Source organism: Erpetoichthys calabaricus, chromosome 2 (genome assembly GCF_900747795.2).
Source record: "Erpetoichthys calabaricus chromosome 2, fErpCal1.3, whole genome shotgun sequence".
NCBI classification, from domain to species: domain Eukaryota; kingdom Metazoa; phylum Chordata; class Cladistia; order Polypteriformes; family Polypteridae; genus Erpetoichthys; species Erpetoichthys calabaricus.
In genome coordinates this window covers 161,572,170-161,596,440 of record NC_041395.2, presented here as the reverse complement: position 1 = coordinate 161,596,440, position 24,271 = coordinate 161,572,170, and the positions used below count along the sequence as shown (strand labels likewise).

At 37.0% G+C, this 24,271-nt stretch overlaps 1 protein-coding gene across 2 annotated transcripts in view; it reads left to right on the top strand.

Moving 5' to 3' along the window:
* fndc3ba (fibronectin type III domain containing 3Ba) overlaps nucleotides 1-24,271 on the top strand; it is a 532,014-nt gene that overhangs the window by 499,000 nt on the left and 8,743 nt on the right. For both annotated transcript variants that reach the window (XM_028794708.2, XM_051923036.1), the window contains exons 23-25: nucleotides 4,565-4,780; nucleotides 19,113-19,279; nucleotides 19,921-20,048. In XM_028794708.2, the coding sequence (XP_028650541.2) occupies nucleotides 4,565-4,780; nucleotides 19,113-19,279; nucleotides 19,921-20,048 (511 nt within the window). The remainder of the gene's footprint in view (nucleotides 1-4,564; nucleotides 4,781-19,112; nucleotides 19,280-19,920; nucleotides 20,049-24,271) is intronic.

Here is a 24,271-nt window from a genome sequence, read left to right as displayed (position 1 = left end):
CTGCCAACCAATTGCTGACTTTCACCTGTGAGTGGCATATTCACTTGAAAGTTCCACAGAGCTGTTTCAGTCTGATCACAGCAGAGCTACATAAATCACCCAGTCTCTAGGAACCCCCCAGCAAATGCCACCTCAAGGCCTGTTCAAGACAAGGTTTAAAGTCATCATGGAAATATTACTTTTAGGTTGTCCTGTCTGCCATGGGTAGTCCTAATAGGATCACAGAGCTACCAATAACTTCAGCTTGGATAATCATTGTGGTGCATATGCCCCGTCATTCAGCAGGGTCTAGCAGCAACTCAAGCCTACAGTAATGATAGAAAATGTAAAAGAGCAACAGTTTAGCCTGCACAGATAAAACTGGTTGCATTTTTTTTCTGAAATAATTCCTTAGGCAAATTATTGGTCATCAGGTGCACTGCTAACCTTGTTCACTTTGTACCAAATGTATAAATTTATATCAAAGTCAAACTAAATTATTTACCAACAATATTTCATTAAACCTCTCAGGAAAACAAATTCTTGTAGAAAGAATTTTACAGATTAAAAAGATAAACCCAAGGTGTTACTTGTACGTAGTGAATGAGCTGGCAGTGGTTGTCAATGTAAATCTAAAAGGATAGGAAAACTTTGAATTTACTATTTAAACATGATAAGAGGCATGTTTATTATGAAGTTTCACTTGCAGTATTAAAGTGATAAGTTATGAGAAATACACACCTTTTCTTTGAGTTTAAAAAACATTGCTACAGAAATGTTCAATTACTTCTGCTACTTACTGTATATGGATTAACCAGCACATGCAGTGCCTAAAAAAGTATTCACCTCCTTGGACGTTTTCCCATACAGCTTTGAATGTCAGTGGATTTAATTTGGCTTTTTTTGACACTGAGCAACAGAAAAAGACTCCTTAATGTCAAAGTGAAATCAAATCTTGGCTAATTATTCTACACTCATTACAAATATAAAGCAAAAAATAATTGAACTCATAAATATTTACTCCCTTAATTTGGCACACTTGATTCCTCACTGGCGTAGCCAATTGGTTTTAGAAGTCAAAATTAGTTCAGTGGAGATCACTTGTGTGTAGTCCAAGGGTTTCAATTGATTGCAGTATAAATGCTCCTTATCTAGAAGGTCAGAATCTTGGCCCAGCCTACTCAATGAAGACAAAAGAACACTCCAACCAACTCCATGAAAAGGTGACTGAAAAGCACAGGTCAGGGCATAGATACAAGAAAATATCCAAACTACAGAATATCCCTTAGAGTCCAGTTAAATAAATCAATAAGAAATGTCTGAAATAAGAAATATAAATATAAGAAATAATTAAATCAATAAGAGAATGGCACAGCTATAAACCTGTCCAGAGTATGCTGGCCACAAAATTGTGAAAAAACTAGTGTGGGAGGCCACCAAGAGACCTATGACAACTTTGAAATAGTTACAAGCTACAATGGCAGAGACTGGAGAGACTGTGCATGCATTTTCACCACTAGCAGCATTATGGAAGACTGGCAAAGAGAAAGATACTTTTAAATAAAAAAGCACATGACATCTTGATTAGAGATTAACAGAAGGCACATGGAAGTAAGCTGGAAGGAGGTTCAAAACTGAGCTTTTTGCCCATCAGACTAAACACTATGTTTAGCACAAGTCAAACGTTACATATTATCAACACACTACTCCCCACTGTGAAACATGGCAGTGGCAGCACCATGCTGTAGGGATGCTTCTCGGCAGCAGGCCACGGAAGGCTTGTGAGAGTACAGGGTAAAAAATGCAGCAAAATACAGTCTGCAGGAAACCTGAACCTTGGAAGAAGATTTGTTTTCCAGCAAGACAACGATCCTAAGTATAAAGCCAAAGATACACAGGAATGACTTAAAAACAACAATCTTAATGTCCTGGAGTGACCGCGTCAGAGTCCAGATCTCAGTCCAGTTAAGATTTGTGGCTGAACTTGAAAAAGGCTGTTCACTCAGGATCTCCATGCAATATGACAAAGCTTGAGAGATTTTGCAAATAAAAATGATAAAAGCTACCGTGTCCACATGTGCAAAGCTAACAGAGACATGTTGACATAAACTCAAGACTAAATTTTTTTTTTGATCAGCATTAAAAAAGGCAAATTAAATCCACCATGATTCAATGTTGTATAACAATAAAATGTGAAAAGTTCCAAGGGGTGAAGACTTTCTCTCATTGTTGTCAGTACTTTTTGGCAGCCCGGTATATCCTGCCTTGGGCTAAGTTTTATTTGTGTGTTTCACAATGTATCTAATCCTGCAGCTGAGAGAGTTTAATGATACTTCCTTTCTTATTTACTTATTATTAGCAAATGAGTTATTTACTAGTTAATTTTTGCACTTTGACATTGTTGCAAGCTTTACTCATGCTGATCACTTGAAGAAGCAGTCCATTTTATTTTGTGGTATTGCTAACAATGAGCTTGTAAACATGCTAATTTATTTTTGCCTCTGGAATGTAGTCACCTATCCTCGCATTTTTATAAGTAATAATTCATCCATGCACAGAAAACACTTCAAATCAAGCAGGACCATGGGGACATCCGTCTAGTTTTAGTGTCTCAGGGATTTTGAGCCTTTCCTACTGCATTTGGAGCAAAGGCTAAACTAAGCCAGGCTGCAATGCTGGGCTGCTGCAGTCCAGACTCACTAGTTTAGGGTCTTCAGTCCATCTAAAGTGCACAGAGCTTCCTTAGAGAAAACCTACCCAGGCATTAAGAGAACATGCAAGCTTCATACAGGCATGATCAGCCTGGAAGTTAAGTCAAGGTTCTTAGATATGTGAGCCATCTGTGGTAACCACCATTGTGCCTCCCTTTCATTTAAGTTGTTTTATTTAGAGATGTAAGTAGTGAAAAAAGTGTGTGCGTTTTTTTTCTTCTTTTCATATTCAGTTTCCCAGCACCCCACTTAATTTTGTGTAATACCCCACTCTGCCATGTTGGTTATGGCTTCATGCATCTTTTTTGTCTAAAAACTTTTAAAACTTATGACCAGCTTGTTTAAATTAGTGACCATGGTCACCAAGCTGTATGGAGCAAATTAAAGCTGCAGTTGAAACAGCAGTAATAGTTGTGTTCTGTTTATACCACCTTTATGAATCCAATGAAACAGGTAAGACTGTTGTAAGAAAGAAAGGCCATCAAGATGCGAAAACATATTAGCAGTCTAGTTATTCCTTGAGTGAATCACAAGTGACAGGAAGACTTTCACACTTCTTGTCATCCTTTTTCTTAAGTTGTGAAATATAAAATGCTGAAAAGACATTCACCTTGCAGTGATGAATGAGTCCTCTTGCTGCCAAAAAACGCTTTTTCTCATTTTGTGATTGGCAGTATAAGTCAAGAAAGCATGACATGCACAAAATAGGCTGGTATAATGCTGATTAAAAAGTAAGAAGGAATACATCACAAAGATATTTCAGTCTGGCCTCTGTCTTCTTGTTATTAATGAGAGTAATTTGCCTGAAAAATCATTCCAGTTCAGTTATTAAATGAGCTTGAAGTGTCAATGCCTTTAACAGTTCATCATTTTCTGATGGTGCATTTGAAAGAAGCCCCACTGCCATTCTGATTGCAACCAGTCTTTACTAGCCTTATATCTAATTGTCATTATTAAAGCAGTAAATGTACCTAAGGAGTGCAACAAAATTTTTGTTTTCTTCAATTGTCAGAAACTTCATAATAAGTGTTAACACATCTGCAGATTCAAAGAATGATTTTGCTACTTGCTACTTTGCACACTGAATGCATGTATTGACGCTCTTCATTTGTTGTGTACCTTCTCAATATGAATCTCCTGTAAAAAAACATAAATGAAAATCAGAAAAGAGAAATATGCATCCACTGTAGATCCAGAGGCTCAATTTCATTTAAAATAGTGTATATGTCTATTATTTCTTAGAACTAATGATGATAGGCTTCTATTACTTGTTATAGCTGCTTACTTCTCACTCTAATGGATTGTCTCCATAACATGAAGCAAGTGCTTTGATAGGCTAAGCAATAAATGACTGAATGAAAAAAATGTCCAGTTAGCAAGAGAAATATTCAGGATTCATGGAATTACTCAAATTATTATTATTCAAATTACTCCAAACCTAAGAACCTCATTTTTTGAAAACCAGAAAGTAAACAGTAACATAAAAGTTTTGCTCTTAGGTGGGCCAGCATGACAAAAAGAGCCTCAGTGGAGCCATTTTTATTTTTTTTTGACGAAGAGAAAACCTCTGAAGGATGTTTATAAACTTGACATCTATCAAGTCAAGGGTTTGTGTGTTCTCCAGTGTGAGGCCTCTAGTGAGCAGCCACCATATAGTTTGGGTAGCACAAACACATGGCAGAGGATATGTGAAGAAATGGGAAAAAGGCAATGATGCCATAAGTGTCTAGATAACAACTTTTTAGCAGATTTCTTGAGGAATCAACATGCACTGGTGAACCTCAAGTTGTTAATTTCCTGTTTTTAATCACCGTCTATTTCTGATATACCCTCACAGAATCTAACATACATATTTTAACTTCTTTATCTTGCAGCCTCAGGATACAGGCTGTGAATGAAATGGGAGCAGGACCCTTTAGTCAGGCTATGGATGTGAGGACCAGGCCTTTGCCACCTACCCCTCCTCGATTGGAGTGTGCAGCTGTTGGACCCCAGAGCCTCAAACTGAAATGGAGCGACAATGGTAGCACAAGAGTGGTGGTCACCGAAGAAATGGTTTACGTGCTTCAAATTGAACAGAAGAGTAAAGGGTGAGACAATTACCATACCTGTTTGTTTGTTTTTTTGTCATATATCCTGCAGTAAGCATGTTCAAGCCTGTTCTTTAAAATGGATTTATTTCACTGCTTGTAAAGAAGTGGGCAAATAAAATCAAAGCACGTTTTTTTTCATCTGCTATGCTATGCTATGCTATAACTCAGTATAGAATTAGAGCACTTTCCATCACTGGCAATGAGAGGTCACAGTTTGAAAACTCTGGCTGAAGTTCATTGGATCTTATCCTGTGGCGAGTTCTTTTAATCGGTGCTTTCAGTTTGAGAATAAGAAACAAAGTAGTCAGCAGTCAGACAGGCAGTGAGTAGGACGTGTTTTCTTTAAGGGAGAATGTACTAAATTTGTTAAATTTAATTTCTAAATCTCATACTCAGTTTCTTTGAGCAGAAGAAATCAGTATCCCTGTCATAGTATGGTCTGTTAATGTTTTAAACACTGGTTGAGATTGAAACTGTTCTGCCCTGACTGTTTAAGCTTGTTTGAATTTGTGATGCCAGGCTTTCCCGTTACAGTTGGCACATGATAAAAACAAAGCAGAGCAGTTTAACATTACATTGGTGGTAGAAAAAATCAACAGCAATTAACAGGAAAATGCACAAATAGAATAGTCATGACATTGCTGTGCTATACCACCGCACTTCATAGTAGCTTAGTGGAGCAATTAATTTGGACATGTAAGAAGAGTGTCTTTCTCTTTATGACTTCTCCAACAGGGACTTCCTCCAGGTCATACTCATCAGCCAACATACCTCCGAAGACCCCTGTTTATTGTTAGAGCATTGGCTGGAACACTCAATCACAGTTTAAAGATATCATGGTTATATGGCTGGCATTTGCAATAACTGCTAACTAGGGAATCCAGGGAGCCCGGGATTCCCTGTCGTTTCCCATTCCCGGGAATGCTGGAATTCCCATTTGAACGGGAACGGCCAGGCTCGCATATATAGCATGTGAAAGTGTAAAAATCGATCAAGAAATAACAGAGTTATAGTTGAAAATAATTAAGGTGACGCCATTGCTGCAGCTTGCACTTCATCAGACAACAGCTTTAAACAGCAACATGAAATTGCAATGCTTCAGTCTGTTGCATCCGCATTATCTGTGCCAAGAAACTTGCCATCACAGAATGATGACAAGAAGCTGGATGCATCAGTAAAAGCTGAAATGGCGGTGTTTCAGAGCAACGGCAAGCGCGGGTGTTGTTTAGAACAAGTGTATCAGTATTTGATGACTGTGCCGTCTACTTCAGTGGAGGCAGAGTGTGCTTTCTCCGCGGCTGGCATACTCTGCACGAAGGTGCGCTCTCGCCTGGACGACCGCACGCTGGACACGTTGTTCTTTCTACACTCTTATTACCGTAACTAACTAGATACATGTACTTATATGACAGCATGAACTACTTGTAGTTAAGATTAGTCTTTTATTGGTGTCAACATATTGCAGTAGTTTTATTAAAAATAAGTAATCGCTCATTCTAAAACCGTTCACATGTGATATGCCCGTGCACTGTGTCATTCCCAGGATTCCCGAATTCCTGGGAATGGATAAACCCGTCTGGGAATGGATTCCCTACTGCTAACCACTGGTGTCTTTGTTTGCCAGGAGTAAATCAGCCTTATTGAAGGAAGTGGGCAACACATTTTCTGAGTGTCTTCAAGGGATAAATACATCAAAATCCCAAAAAAGGGGTCTGTGAAGGAAGGATACTGTTAGCTACAAAGTCCAAAAAGAAGGGGCTTTCTCAGTGTCCCAGTGATATGGCTGCAGACTATGAAAACTAGTAGTACTGTCACCTGTAGAGAGGGCAGGGAAATTCTTACTTCAACATGTCACCACAGAGTGGCATCATGGTAAACGAAAATGTATTCAAATGCAGAACTTTATTTTAATTACTAGAAACCTCCACATTGAGTCAGTCCTCAGAGCCGGGACAACAACCTTTATCATTCATAAAGGTTTAAACATGATTTAATGCTCAATATTATAAACCCTAACTTTTGCTAATTACACATGTAAAGTCTATCAAATGTATCATACCAAGAAAAAGGAAACTTATAACTAAGAAATTTTCCAGTTTTTTTTTTTTTTTGCTTAGTATTTATGTATGTGTGTGTGTTTTATATGTGTATATATGTTTAGATAGATAAATAAATAGATAGATATACATTTTTTAAAAAAAAGGTAGAAACTAGCTAACTAACTAACTTTATTAATCCTGGAGGAAATTGCAGGGTTACAGAGGCAAACATTAAAAAAGCCACAAAAATACATATAACAGAATTATAATAGTCTCAGCTATGATAATAAGGGACAAATACATATATAATAAAACTTATCTATAGGTAAATTAGCAAAAATCTCGTGTTTATTAAGTGTACATTGTAAAGTGATTAGGACTGCACATGCTTATTGGTTACAGTTTCACAATACAGGATGTCAGTCATTGGCACAATATGTTGCCCAAGGCGTTCTTGTCTATTAAGATGTCTGCTAGACCAGCTCAGCACCACTCAACAAACAGGGGACGGAGCAAGGGGAGACTTTTTGACACTTGCTCACTATAATATGCCAGCTAAGGTTAATAAAAAGCCATTATTTAAGGCACAGGTGTCGAACTCCGGTCCTTGAGGGCCACAGTGGCTGCATGTTTTCATTCTAACCATCTTCTTCATTAGTGAGCCGTTTTTACTGCTAATTAACTTCTTTTCCTTTAGTTTTAATTAACTTGACTCAGACCCCTTAATTGTCTCTTTTTCCTTAATTAGTAGCCAAACAATAATGAGACATCAAACAAGCCACCATATGACAGAAAAACTGAAAAATCAACAGATTTGGAAATGTCTGCTGTGGCAGAATGAGAGCAGCAATAAGCCATTGAATTAAATAACTGGTTTAATTAACAGCAAGAATCAGCTTCTCATTAAGAGACTGGTTGGAGTGAAATTGGTTGGAGTTTGAAATCCCAGTTTAGCTGGTCATCTGTTGGCTCGTTTCATGTCTCATTTCTGTTTGGCTGCCATTTAATGAAGAAACAAATCAATTCAGAGGACTGAATCCTTAAAAACAGGGCTATTGAAATGAAGGGAAAAGAAGTTAATTAGCAGTGAAAACGACTCACTGATTAGGAAAAGGGTTAGAATGAAAACCTGTAGCCACTACGGCCCTCCAGGCCTGGAGTTCGACACCCCTGATAAGGGATGAATACAGTGTTACTAAAGTCAAAGGTATTTATTTTCAATAACTGTGCATATATTCTTTTGCACCAAAACCTCTGTTGTTAAATGAACGCATATTTATGATGAAACAAAAGTTGCCAAAGGTGTAATTATTCAAATAACACATTGCATAGTGATCACCAGATGAAACAAAACTAACCAAACGTGTCCATTTGGAAGCATAGAATGTTCCAGTGTACTAATTCACATGTGAAGATGTATGTATTGGAAAAGTGTGTATTAATTTAGCTTCCTCAAAAAATATAATGTTTTTCTTTTTAAGGGTATCTCAATATTTTCTAAAATTAAACTGCATAATGTAATCAAAACTGGAAGGACCAAATAGAGAGCTTTCAATAGTAAGTTTGTTTTTTGATCGCTTTAGCTGCTACAGTATTTTGTTGAGGGCTAATGCATCAAAACTCCCATGTAAGTGCCACAAACCATGAAAGGATTGAGATTTCTTAAAGGGTGCCTGTAGTAACTGTAGACTTCATTTGTTCATTTTATTTTCTCATCCTGGGTGTACACATTTCTGAGCCGTTTCAGTTAAAAGGCTAAACGGCTGCAGGCACGTGTCTATTTCCAGGTGATTCATGATGTTCTAGCCCGGTGTTTCTAATTGGCTTCACAGCGCTTTTCTCACAGGCAGTTGTTTATGTTAACTCTCTACTAACACCAAGCACTGTGAACAGAAAAGAGAATATCTGAATCTGAAATCTTTGATTAATATACATTATTTACAACTTTGTTTTGCTATCATTAATGTAACCTCAAAGTGCAAAAGGTGTGTGTTCTGAAATTGTAACTTTTGCCATGCTGAAGTGGGTGTATTTGGTAAGTTGTGAAGCTTTTGCCTCCTGTTTGTTCTGGCACTCTATTGGCAGTAGTCGTTATTAATACAGCATCACTGCAGTTTGCAGGGTATGTGAAATTTTGCCAAGAGTGTGAGAAAATAACTACAACAACGGTGAATTTACAGAACTCGTTATCAGCACAGAGTAATGCTGTATAGGGTATGTGAAACGTTTAAGAAAAGTAAGTAAACTGGTCCTGTAGCGTAATCAGCACATGTTGGGGGTGCTTCATCCACCTTCAGTTTAATAAGTTTACACAGACCACAACTTGGCTACTTTTCACTTCATCAAGCATGTTTTACTCCTTCAGTTTTATACACTTTGTAGCTTTTCACTTCATCAGGCATAGTTTATTCTTTCATTTTTGTACTGACCAGCCCTCAACACAGTAAGCAATTGATGAGGTATACTTTAGGCGTGTCCCATTTGACTGAGTGTGTTGTTCTGCCTGAAAAAGGCGACACCCACAAATCTTCAGCAGAGAGAAGGAGAAAAGAAAAAAATAAAAAGGAGATAAACACATTTAGCATTCAATTTTGATTTGCAACCAAGTCGGTCTTTTCAGTGTCTGAAGAATCATAATTTCAGAACGGCAATTCGTTTCTTATTGTGCGTGTAGAATGCATATTATTCAAAGGGCAGAAAGAGACCGATCAGAACCTACTTTGTCTTTGCTACGTTTTGCTGTAAATGTCATTCAGTTAATCAGGCTGATATTGCTTTTTGCGCGCACCTTATAATCCAACAAAGCGTATTTATGTAACATAACCTGTTTACTTAACAGATTCTGGGAGGACTGGCTTACGAGGCTCAGAAAGCACATTAAAAAGCCTCAATTGGCTTTTCCGACCTAATTAAAGCACTCTAAAGTTTACATTAAAAAAAATACAAAAGACTCGACTTGTACCATGGAGTAATAGGCGCAGAGCTCAGTGTAGCACTTTTGATTGATCTTTATTTAAAAACCAAACCCTTGATGCCTTGGTTTCTTTTCCTTTAACACATTATGTTCACCTTCTTTTGTTTCTCAAGTGCAAACTGATTTTGAGCAGCAAGTGATTAAAAGCAGAATATTTGTAGACATTGAAGTATGGTAGTAATATCCCTTTCTCATGCTTTTAGGTAGCAAGCTACTGAGAGTACTATTAAAAGTAATAGCAGTAACTTTTTGATGTATTCATCTAATGAACTGCTTACATTTGACATTGTTACAAATTACTTTGGAAAGGTAAGCTATAATCTGCTACAACACATCAGCAAGAGTGTACATCCTTGGGTTATCTCTGTTTGTGCACAATTTACATGTGGTGTGGATCTTTCATAAAATTTGCTTGTACTCAAGAACAATGACTCACACATATAAATGACAATATTTGCATAAAAATGTTCTTAATGAACAAACTCGCTTAAAAATGCCTTACGTAACAAAAAAAAAACACAGTATTAACTGAAGAGAAATCAATGTGGGCAGTGACATAAAAATAATACCAATAGAGGAATGTCTTATGAATGTAAAAAGTAAGTAACTTTGTGCAGCATTGAAAAAGCATTGTGTTTTTAAAATAGTTTTTTAATGGCAGAGCACAGTTCTGTTTGAACAGTTTGAGCACTGATGAACAGAATGATCTGTTTATTATAGGAAACATAAAGGAGATCAAGGACTCATTTCTGATCCAAGTTGCTAAGGCTTTTCTAAAACAGAGGTTCAACATAGCCGTAGATCTAAATTATGTAACCACTTTGTCTTGTTCTGCACATTTACAGTAATGCTGGCATGCAAAATCTCTACTTGCCATTCCTTTTCGGAGAAGGGGCATTACTCGTTGTCATTCATTGCTGCCTCATTTTAAGTCTTCTAGCAGTTTATTATTAAATGCAGTGAAAATGCCCCCCCTCCATTAATACCAGGCATTATAATAATTGATGATCAGTTATTGAGGCATGCATTTAATCCTGAATACACAATGAAAAATAAATTGAGAATAATGTCTTTTGAAATGCCTGTTTATTTGCCACTAGGCAGGTAGTGTATTATGACAGGTTTGTCATGTTGTTTTTGCCCAGTTTCCCACTTTGCCTTCAAATGGGCTGTACACAGTTCCATGCAAAGTTTGGGTACCCCTCAGCAACTTAGTACATATCTTGTTGATATTGAAAGTAAAAATACAATAAATTTAACTAAAACAGTGACATCTTTATGAAAAATGTTAATTTACATGCACAATTTATTTGTTTAACTGAAAAAATGTAAAAAATAAAAGTATGACATGTGAAAATGTTTGGGCACCTTGTCACTTGCCTTTGGTTGTTATCCTGGCCTGGCTTAGCCCATTTGGCGTTATTTTTTTTTTTTTTTAATTTTATTAATTTTATTGCAATCATTCCATACAAACAGATCAATTTTTACAAAAGATAGGATTGAAAACAAGTCGCCCCCCATCCCTGAGCGAGAGAGCATTGCCAACAGAGTAGAACTTAAGGCTTGTAAACATACCTAAATTATTGAGTTTAATAGCGCAATAGAGACAAATGGAGAAGAAAAAGAAATGTGGAGATAATTTCTTCCTCGGTGCATTAAGAGCTTATTCTAAGATATTATTGATTAGATCTTGCCAGGTTTTGAAAAAATTCTGTACAGATCCTCTAACTGAATATTTGATTTTTTCCAATTTCAAATAATATCAGTTAAATAATAAAGTCAGTTACCCACTGACTTAAAAGAGGAGAGTTAGGATTCTTCCAGTTTAGCAAAATAAGTCTGCGTGCCAAAAGTGTAGTGAATGCAATCACAGTTTGTTTGTCCTTCTACACTTTAAACCCATCTGGAAGAACACCAAACACAGCTGTTAATGGATTAGGAGGGATTGTGACACCAAGGCTGTCTGAAAAGCACTTAAACATTTTGGTCCAAAATTATGTTAATTTGGTCCAGGCCCAGAATATGTGACCCAGTGAGGCTGGGACTTGATTGCAGCATTCGCAGGTTGAATCTTGCCCTGGAAACATTTTGGACAGTTTTAGCCCATTTGGTGTTCGCCTGATCAAAAATTGTCTTTAGGAATTATCAAGTGATGATAATTCCAAAGCCGTATACATTCGTACAGTTTTTTTCAAACATTGTGCAACACCAAACAACCACTAGGCTCTAAGTTACTAAGTGAAAATCTAAAACTTCAACTAATTGAGGCCTACAAAGCATGAGAAAGCTATTAAAAGATGTCATAGTGCTTCCAGCTAGCAATTTTCATAGTCTGAGATATTAAGAAATGCCAGTTAAGGCGAATGGTGAGGGTCAAGACACGATTTGAAAGACAAAGAAAACTGACAGAACAGTTTGTGTACTGTGTTGGCAAAGACAAAGCAAAGCAAACAAATACGAGTGTAGTGGACCTGCAGGCAGGTGTACCTGAGAAGAGAATGGTGGTGCACTGCTCTGTTGTGCAGCATACTTATGGGAACTATAAAGGAAACCTTACCTGCCATTTCATCACAAAACATTGTAAGTGTACAAAACAGCATCTGATCATGTCAATTGTTGTGGAAACGTTGTGTGAGTACAAGGAACAATGGATTCCACTAAATATCAACAAATACTGGAAGAGAATATCAATCAGTCTGGAAATTGAAGCTGAAAAAAAGGAAGGCTTCTACAACAAGACAACGATCCAGAACAGTCTTTGAATTCTAGTATGAAGTACCTCAAGAAACACAAGATGGTGGTTTTGTAATGACCCTTGCAGTCCCCAGTCTTGAACATCTGAAAATCTTTGGATAGACATTAAACGCTCTGTGCATAGCCCAAGAACATCTTACACCGCAAAAATGATCTACAAGGAAGAGTGTGGAAAAATAATGTGTACAAATAACATTTGCAAGCTCAATTTTTGTCAAAATGGGTGTCACTAAGTACTGACTTGATGCTATGTGAAGCATGTGCTTGCAGATGCTGGTGCTATGCAAGCAGTGCACGGACTATAGTTACACACATACAAGTACTTTATGTAAATTTGGAGGATTCCACCTGGTATCACTGTGAGATGCTGTTGCAAAGGTGCAACAAAGATGGCAACAGCGACATAGAAGATAGTATGTGAGACTTTTAAATGTATCACGTCATTACAATATGGGGAATATGCAACACTTACATTGCCTAAGCAAGAAGTGGATGAAGAAAAGCACCACAAACATTTTCATTAGTCAGCATTAAAGTTTGATGATTCACTTCACTGCATTGAACCATTCAACACACATTGAAGCATGCGCACATTGAACCGGCTGGAGCTGCAGTGCTGCTTGCCGTCACACTGTGTTATCTCGCAACAGCCAAATCCCCACTTCTCTTCTCTGACATTTTCTGCTTTGCAAATTCGAGAGGTATCTGTCTTGAATTTGCTTCCATTTCATCTTCCACATTTCTACATCCACTTTCAAAGAGCTTGTGATTTGGTACCAGCTGTTCCAACAGGCATGTCTGTCACTATGCAGATGTTGATAGTAAACAACGATGCTTGATGTCATGTACCAGTACTTGAACACACATGCCACCCAAAATTTTGCTGGTACTGCAACTCGCGCATGCATTGCTATAATTTTTGACAAAGTGCTCAGCAGGAAGGACAGACAGTTGCAGGTGCCACATTTAATATTTTCTTTTTTTATTTTTTCAATTCTTTAATTCATCAAATAAATCATAACTGAACATTAAGATTTTCATAAAAATGCCATTGTTGTAATTTGTATACTGTCAGAGTTGTATTTACTTTTTCTTACTTCAAAGGTCAAAATTATGTGATTTGGCCAGAGTTGTCCAAAGTTTTCATTGAACTGAAGACATTTTAAAGGCTGAGCAGGCATTCGATTCGTCAATTTGCTGTCTGTGGAGGGCATCAATAAATACAAGTTTATATTTCTGTTAATACAAACTTCTGTTGAAATTGTTTGTAATTTATACTACTGATGACTGTCATCCCCACATATATGCCCTTTGAATGTAAATTTCTGAAATTTCCTTGTGAGGTCTATTAGTAAACTTCAATGACAGTCACTTTAGGTTAACTTGAAAGTCTTCATGCTTTTCATGATAGCACATTTATGTTGCGTACTCAACACTTTGAAATTCTGTCCCACTGATAATATTTAATCCATAGATATTCAGGTCTCCAGATCTGTTTGACTGCAAAAGACAGCAGAAGTGCACTGTAGTTTAGTTGACTATTGGATTGTGTGTATATTACCAGCAGTACTGCTGTGATATTAAAAAAATGGCCAAATATTCTTTATTCAGTTAAGCTTTTTGCTTGTATTGTCTCCTGCAGTTAAGCCTTCTCCTTGTAGTTTCAGTGTAATGCAGTTTCTTTATGGAATCGAACTTCACATGTCATCTTTGTCCTCAAATCCTAGGACACTAATATTGATTCAGAAAGTGTAGGAAATAGTGGGTCCATCTCTTTAAAATGCAGCTTGTAGCATCAGATTTTAGTCCTGCCAGACTAATATTAAGGTGCGTGCTTAATTCTGCTTTAACAAACAGTCTAGACGATAATTTACATTTATTTTTCTGTGCAGTGATTTATCCTGCAAAGTAAGCCTTTTTTGTTTGCTTTTATCGATGATTTCAAATTTATTTATATACTATATGTATATGTATATATGTGTATATACTGTATGTATATATATATATATATATATATATATATATATATATATATATATATATATATATATATATATATACATATATAAAATATATATATATATTTTTTTTTTTTTTTTGCACTTTTACATTTCCCAGCATTGTATATTGTGTTAGTTTTTGTTTTTCATCTTTACATTATAAACTAAAAATAAAGCTGCTTGTTCCCAACACTGCAGTGGGCTGGCACCCTGCCCAGGGTTTGTTTCCTGCCTTGCGCCCTGTGTTGGCTGGGATTGGCTCCAGCAGACCCCCGTGACCCTGTAGTTAAGATATAGTGGGTTGGATAATGGATGGATGGTTCCCAACATTAAGGGTTAAACTCTACCAGTTACACATGGACTAGAAAGTGCTATTTTTTTTCTCAGAGGACCCGGAGCAAACCAATATCATAGTTGCAATTATTTATTTTTGGGTTGTAATCATACGCATGGAAGGAAGGCAAGATTTTCTGGAAGTCAGGCTTTTGAAGATGAGCAAATCCCCATACTGTTAGCAAAATTCCAGAATGAAATCATTCTTTTGTGAAATGCTTAAGTCATTTATTTTTAAAGGTGTGCAATAAACTGTAAAAATTAAGAAAATATATTTTAGAGGGAGATGTGGTCCATGTCAGTATAGCAGCTGCTTTCAGGCAGTTTAGGGCAGGAGGGATCTGTGTTCATCACCTCTCTCCACATCAGCATAGAATCAGAATCAGCTTTATTGGCCAAGTATATGTACACATACAAGGAATTGGACTCCAGAGCCATTCTCACAAAGGTGTGTCTTATAATAGCAAGGATAGTATTGGACTTTAGCTAATGAAATAAGAGTGTGCCAATGCAACAGGTGGAAACATGGGGTCATGTTATGTTACATATGGCGTCCTGCTGCCCATTATATTTGCCAGATTAAAGATATGATATGCTACCTGGCCCTTTAAAACACAGTGATACTGTACTTTTGAGTTGCAGGGACTCCTGAGGCCACTAGGAGGAGTAGTAGGAGGGCAGTCTGAGGGATTCACAGGGCTTATAGCAGAACATTATGCTACATTCCAGTTACTTTGGATGTTGAAGCTGGGAATGATGTCACACCTGAGTTGACCACATTCCAGTAAGACATTCAGAATATTGATATGGGTGTGATCTGGAAAACCTTTGTTGGGATTGCTCCATTGAAATAAATAGCAGTTGATAACAATGCATTATTCAGTATTTTGCATATCCACACACCGTAGCCACATGTCCACGGATGGAAGCTGGACAGTACTATGGGTACTACTAATTGATCGAGATACAAATTGACAGAAGTGCTAATAAACAGTTTAATTCTATAGCTTTCATAGACGTTCATGGTGTACAGTGTCATTTTGGATTGACATCATGAACTAAAGTCAGATTTGACAGACCAGCGTCAAATTTCCGAGTTGGATATTTGACTTTAGAAGTGTCCAATCTGCAAATTCTAACTAGGCACTCAGAAATTCCGACTTTCCTTTTCACATGGAACACAGCATTAGAAACCATTCAAACTAGTAAATACGGCTTCTGGGAATTAGGAGATGATAAAAGGTTATAGGAGTCCCCTTGAACTATGATGTTTGCTGATGACATTGTGATCTGTAGCAAGAGTAGGGAGCAGGTTGAGGGTATCAGTATGCTGCTGCTGAAGAATGTGAATTTCCCATTGGGATTAATAAAGTATCTATCTATCTATCTATCTCTATCTATCTATCTATCTATCTATCTATCTATCTATCTATCTATCTATCTATCTATCTATCTATCTATCTATCTATCTATCTATCTATCTATCTATCTATCTATCTATCTATCTATCTATCTATCTATCTATCTATCTATCTATCTATCTATCTATGCTCTAGAGAGGAGAGGAATGAAAACCAGTAGGAACAAGACAGAATACATGTGTGTGAATGAGAAGAAGTTGAGTGGAATGATGAGGATGCAGGGAGTAGAGTTGGCAAAGGTGGAGGAGTTTAAATACTTGGGATCAGCAGTACAGAGTAACAGGGATTGTGGAAAAGAGTTGAAGAAGAGAGTTTAGGCACAGGTGAGTGAGTGGAGAAGAGTGTCAGGAGTAATTTATGACAGACGGGTACCAGCAAGAGTGAAAGGGAAAGTCTACAGGACAGTAGTGAGTCCAGCTACGTTATATGGGTTGGAGACAGTGGCACTGACAAAAAGACAGGAGACAGAACTGGAGGTGGCAGAGTTAAAGATGCTCAAATTTGCATTGGTTGACGAGAATGGACAGGATTACAAATGAGTACATTAGAGGGTCAGCTCAGGTTGGATGATTTGGAGACAAAGAGAGATTGCGTTGGTTTGGACATGTGCAGAGGAGAGATGCTGGGTATATTCGGAAAAGGATGTTAAAGATAGAGCTACCAGGCAAGAGGAAAAAAGAAAGGTGTTAGAGAAGGTTTATGGGTGTGGTGAGAGAAGACATGCAGGTGATGGGTGTAACAGAGCAAGATGTAGAGGACAGGAAGACATGGAAAAAGATGATCTGCTCTGCCAACCCTTAATGGGAGCAGCAGAAAGAAGAAGAAAAGGTAACAGGTTAACTAAAGAGGTAGTAAAAGAAGTGCATGTGGTGAGAAAAGAGTATTTCTGTGATCATTTTGGTGAGAAAGTATACAAACTGCTCTGCCCATGAAACAGGGGTGGAAAGTTTAGGTAGACTCAAAGTGGCTCTCGGTTAGTTTGTTGTTGTGTTATTGTTGTACTTTGTATTGTTTTGTGTGTTTCTTTCTTTCCCATTTTATAATAAATGCACCTGCTTTTATTGTACTTTGGTCTCTTTGACTCATACTGTGGGTTCAGGGTTGACACAAGGGTATCCCAAGGTTCAGAATATATATATTAAATCTACCATATTGGAGAGATGAGAAGGCTTGTATTTTTGAAAGCCTATTTTCACACCAGCCCTTTAAGGACTAAGAATTAGAAATCCGAGACATTATGTCATAACTCCTCTTCAACGTACCTACAGCCTAAAGTGAGGGGGTGGATGAAGCACTTGTTTAGGCTGTTGAGGAAGGGCTCAGAGAGCAAGAAGCTTCCCAAGATACTGTTACCAGAGGATGTATCATGTTCATCATATACGACTATCAGACTAATGCATTGAAATCTGCACTTTGTATTATTTAAGTGCAAAATCTCATGTTATTTTTACAATCATGAATTGACTGAAGTAAAGTGAAGACAAAAATCTAAAGAAGATTAAACACAACTTGGATTCTTTTCCTACTGACTACAAAAAATGAAAAGTACCACAGCTAGTCTATATATTGTATTTCCTTTTTTTTTATCCGTTGTAATTTTAATTATCTTTTTCTTAATTTCTTGTACATACTTAGTAGAAATAAAGGTGGTTGTTGTGAACTGGCGTATTTGGTGTGCCTTTAGGTTATGCTTCATTTGTTGTGTATTCCATATGCGGGATTATATTTACAATTACAGATAAAAACATTGTTGAACACGTCTAGGGGCATAATAGCTTGTTTTAATATTAAATTCCAAATTCAAATATTGCTTCAGAAAGCAAGTACGTGTGCATAGCAGTTACTTTCAGTTTAAATTAACCACAATACAAACTATAGATTTTTAGTGTTTCCTTTTTCTAATTTGGTGTGGATAGACTAAATTTGAAAACCAACTCATCTCATTCAGGGAATTGCGCAGTAAGAAGTATCAGAACTGATTTGGGTGTACCTGAGTTGATTTACAATACTGTAACGACAGTGCAATGTTTCATCATTTATTCCCTTTTTTCCATTTCTTTTTGTAATCTGATGGTTTTGGAAGAGTATTCACCACGGTATACAATGCCCTTTTAATAAATTGCTGTTTAGTTTACAATGTTTAGAGAATTCGGCAAATGGCCCCCATTTGGCCTCTTCTCAAATACACAATAGCTGTTTGCTTCCAGATTGTCATAGAAACTAGAAAACAATGAGCTCATTTTGTCTTACACAATGAGATATGGATAAATGATAATGGTATTATAATGGTGCTGCTGCATCAGCGTTATATATTTTGCTGGGGGCTGTTTGTTTGTTAGTATAGGTGATCAGCTTTCTTGTCCTGAACATAAAAAGCAGGAGAACTGTGATTTTTCTTTTATTTCTGTTTTTTTCCTCCTTCCACCACCAGTCCTATGAGTCTTTCACAAGAGGTGCATTGGCTCAATAGGGGACATGTACTACAATAATGTGAAGATAATTGCCTTCCAACAACACAAACTACAGTATAAAATGCCAAGGCAAAATGCTGGAAGACTATAAGCAGCTTTTAAGTAGTGCATGTCTTCTTCCTTTCATGCCTGTCTTTGCACAGAGCAGACTGGGATGTCTTCCAGCTAGTCACTTTTTTCTTTTAATGTCTGTTCCTCTGGATATGACTCCAATAATACACATAATTGGCATGAAACACACAACAGGTTATAGGAAGTGCTTTTATGCTGCAAAATTATCTGATCAATGCTTATCTATGACAAAAACTCTCTTAAAGAAAATGTTCCTTTTGTTCAGATTTTGCACCATTTATAGAGGTCCAAGTCACACATATAAGGTTCAGAGACTGATGGAGTCTACCAGCTTCAGCTTCAGAATACAAGCAATCAGTGAGGCAGGAGAAGGTCCGTTCTCAGAGGTCTACACATTCACCACCACTAAGTCAGTTCCACCTGCCTTGAAAGGTAAGTAAAGCAAAAATTATATAAAGGGCTATGTTCTTTTTAATTGTCTGATCATTTCGTCATTTCTAATAATAATAATAGAGTGGTAACACAGATTCCTTTCAGTTTGGGAGACAGTGAATCAGTTTTTTGGTCCTTGCACAGACATCCCACAGTGTCATTGGAGTTTGCCAGCCAGTTTACATGTTCGTTGGGATGTAGTTAGGATGCCCCTTGACTTTACAGCTTCAGGAGCAAAGATTGACTACCTGGACTGTTCAGTGCCTGTGCAGTTTTATAAGTTCTGCCCACACGTTTGTGTCTCCCCCCCCAAAACTTTCATGCATGTTAGCTCAACTGGTAACACCATATACCGTGTGTGCATGCTTGTGTGTGTGTATGCCCCATTTCTGTGCCTACAATGCACATAGTGTTGCTGGGATGGGCTTCAGTAACCTTCCAAAGACCCAGTAATGAGGTGTCAAACTCAAAAAATGAATGGATAAACATATTTGTTTCTATCTTGATTTTACTTTACTCTTTCTTAGCCTGTTCTTGAGTTTATAGCATTTGGCATTATTAATGTACAGTAGTCTTTTTAATGTAGCTATTGTAATATAAGTGGCTCAGTATAAATTAAATTGGATTCCCATTTGTTTCAGCTCCTCGTGTGACCCAAATGGATGGCAACATATGTGAAGTCACATGGGAGTCTGTTCCTCCAATGAAAGGGGACCCAATCAGCTATATTCTACAAGTTTTGGTTGGGAGAGATTCAGAGTACAAGCAGGTACATTTAAGCATTTTTGTATCATTAAGAAGAACTGCTAGTGTGTCTGAAATTGAGCTTGCTTTGTTACATTTATGAAGACGATACAAATTGAAAATCACTTTCTTGTTATTTTTTTTCTTTTCTTTGCCTAACAATCCTTTATGATTGCAGCGTTCACAATGGCACCTTTATGCCTGTTTTTCTGTAGCTGATTTTGTCCTTAGGAGCCCTACAAAATCGACTTCAGTGATAATGCAGTTTGACACATACAGTATAGTAAAGATTTAAGTGTTGTCAGGCGTTCTCAGTCTTTGCATAATTAAGTGCAATTTTTGTTCTTTTTGATTTACCTCTGATATATGATATGCAGAATTGCTGCATGGATTATACTAGACAATATGCTGTACATGGTACAACTGTAAAATGAATATACATACAATTTCTGAGGTGCCTGTGTCTAAAATACATTAGTATTATTAAGAAACTAGACACTGTTCTAGATATAAAATAAACTAATAATCTTGAAAAATATAAAGCTCAATGTCTAGATTATTAGCACCCTATTATTTTTCTTTTTAAATGCATTTATGAAACACTGGTATCTGTAATATTAATAGACAAAATAGTGAAAAGGTGGAGACCTTTACGACAGTGTACCAGGTAAACGGTGTAAGTTTAAAAATAGTTAAGTCTTTATCAGAAATAAGACAGGGCAGAAGTGCAAAAATTAAGAGCTATGATTTTCTGTGCTAAAATAATAAAAGATTTGCTTTGTGCCAGCTGTACAAATTGAGACTACATTTACATCGGATCTAGTATACACCTTTTGGCCAAATACTAGGTATACAGTAGATATAATATTGGTCACATGGCATTAAGTATAAACAGACAAACGATTAGTCCTAAAAGCAAAAATCTTTGTGTTTAGTCCTGCAGTTTGAACACTGGCAAATATCTTCTGTGTTTGTGTGATGCTCCTGACATTTTTCCTCTATCCTGTACTTTTTTCACATTCCACCTACATGTACAGGAGTGCAGAATCAAAAAAGTGCACTATATCATCTTTGCTTTTAACATCATCCAAGAAGTATATAGTGAAAACAAAATGAGTGAATGTATGCATCTGCGCTTGTTTATTGCCACCAAAACATTGGAAAGCAAAGCCAAGTGAGTAATACTTGCCCCAGCCACACTGAAGAAATGCATTGTAGCCAAGTATACCCTGTTAGTTGAAAAAGGGAAACACATTACCTGTAATAAATTACATGTAATGTTTTGTTTCGTTTGTGGCTATATAATAATAATTGTTATAATTCTGGGGTCGAATGGATAGTGTTCCCTTTATTCAGTTTGAGAAACGGCCACAGCCTAGATGCCCTCAGTCAGGAAGGACAGGGCCACTCCCCCAATAACCACAAATCCCCCACCCCCCAGGTTACAGTTTCACACTAGATTCCCACAGGGCATCATGGGAACTGGAGTTCTTTAGCTCTGCCCTGTTGGCTTCCATGGGTGCCGCCAGGAGGTGATGCAGGGACTAATAAGCCCTTCTTCATGGGACTTCCTGCTTACCTGGAAGTTCGGGCCAAGACTTTGGGACACCGGAAGTGCTTCCAGGGATTACTTATTAGGAACTGCCTTCCACAGCTTGAGAAACTAGTGTCGGAAGGAAGGAGGATGAAGCCTGCATGGAGGAAGCAATAACCAAAAGAGAGAAAGAAAACATTGTTGTGTACTTGCAATTTGCTGGCTGTATTGTGCTTGGTGTTGTGGGAAACACTTATTGGAAGATTTTTGCACGAATAAACCTCTTTGTGTTTTTACACTTGTCTGAGCCTTTGTGTTGGGTGTTGGGGAGCTGGAGTGCCCCCTGGTGGCCACTTCAGAAATACCTGTTTTAGCTTCCCACAGCTGTGACCTGCAGATTATGGAGGAATGTTCAAAAATATTTGAAGCAATCAGCACTTTTCACAATGAAAAACTAAAGGTACTCTTTGAAAGGTAGAAGTATGGGTTGGATTACTGGGGGGGGGGGGGGGGGGTTACTATCTGTGCAAGGAAATTAGGTAAATTAGTAGTGCATGGATTTTTTTTTTTATAGAATTGATTGATGGTTTTCCTTACTTAAAATATAGTCTTTATATAAAGAGTAAAAGATTGCTAATGAAACTCATATTTGTCATTATATGTTTAAGTTACAGATTACATAGTTTGCGTTTACCTGTAAACTTGTTACAATGCACTAAGCCTGCACTCAGTGAAGAGCACTATGCAAAACTAAACTGAACTGAACTGAATATTTAAGTTTGGGATATTTCATCAACTTCAAAATAACATGCATTCATCTGGCTTGTGTAGATTAAACTGTGGCCTTTTTGACAGAACTTATTCTTTTTTCTGTTTTTTTAGACTTAGAATTCTATTTATAGGCTTGTATGCTTATTCATTTATGTCTTGATGATTTTATTTTTTTTAATGGACAAGTTGGCACAGCCATTACCTGAAGAAGCAGATGCATTCCCTTCCTTGGTATGACTCAGGCAGCAGCGAGAAAGTCATTTCACAAAATTTAGAACTTTTTTTAACCGAGTAAAATTAATACCAGCCCGTAGGCAGCTATGAATGTTGTTCCTTAAGTGGAATGTAATGAAACTGAATGTCATATATTAAAGTAAACAGGAAAAGTTTAAATGAGCAAAGTGCTTCTAAGCTATGCAGACCTTTCAAATGGCAAAATTGTAATGAGCCAGGCAGATGCAACTTTGACTGAGGTCACCACTTATACAAAAGCAAAGCTCCTCTTATTTATAGATTGTCTTACCCTTTTTTTAAAATTACCATCACTTTATTAGCGAATTTTCTAATTCTGTGTGTCCAGCATGCATTTAATTTAAGAGATAACCTAATGCTGTCAACAGAAAAATAAAACACTTCCAGGAGCACAAATGTGGATGACTTAAATAAAATCATTTCATTTGGATGGTCCTCTAGAACTGGTATAAATAAACCTACACATTAAGAAAAGCAAATAATTTTTCCACCCATTTACTTGCATGCTTCATTAAAGGCTCATGGGGAACTTGATCCTATACTACTAGCATTGAGAGCAAGGTATGAATAAGCCTTTGATGGGATGCCCATCTCTCACAGGGCACATTCGCTGTATATTAAATCCTTGCAGACACAGAGAGGAAATACAAGCTTTTCACAATGCATGAACAAGATAAGACTAGTGACACAAGGCAGGTGCACTAACTACTGTGACATCAAAGCCACCAAACTAAGATCTGAAAAAACTGTGCATAATAACTCACTGTGACCGTAACTGCCAAGTCAGATGTTTTCTTTCTTTTTAGTTATTCTGGTGTGTGTTTAGACCACAAATCAATCTATCTATCTATCTATCTATCTATCTATCTATCTATCTATCTATCTATCTATTTAAGAACAATCAGTTGAGCTTCTTTAGAAAGCCAAATCCCCCCTTCGGGGCACATAAATAAAGGACTGCCTATAAAAGGGGCCTAGACATTACAGTCACTGTCAAGGTGCAATTACAATTAATAATTGTAATTATTGTAATAAATGTAATTATGCAAATACAATGCACTCAAAAAGTGGATGGGTCTTTTGGATTATCACCAAGATAAGTAAGATGTAGATATGAAAGACAAAGCATAAACAATATTCTTGTGTGTGTTTGCTGCTCAAATGACACAGTAGCAGAGTGGCTGAATTTATCTTGGCTCATGCAGGGTTGGGCTTCATACCTGATGATTTACTCTACTTGCATTAGCAGTTATTTCTGCACTTTTTAATCACTGATGCTGTGTTACTGACTGCATGTGACAGAATGTGACTGGGAAGGAGGATGTAGCAATAATGCTAGAAAATGAACTGCTTTGCACAATAATTTTGGCTGTTTTGTGTGTTATTCAAAATTATTTCCAGTGTTCATAGCTAAAGTAATAAAAAGAAACAATGCAGCATATGAGACATGAATAATTTAGTATTGTTTCATTTCAGCTGTCACATTTACAATTATAAAATAATATTACACCAATTTTAATGTAGAAATATACTGTTCTGTTTCGGCACCTCACAGAGAATTTTTATGTGCCCTCCATTTTTATTTAGTGTAATCTGAGGCTAAATTGGGTATCTTTAAATCGTAACATACAAAAGTTAATTTGCCTAGGAACATGTTCTGAAATGAAGCATTATTTATATAAAAAAAAATT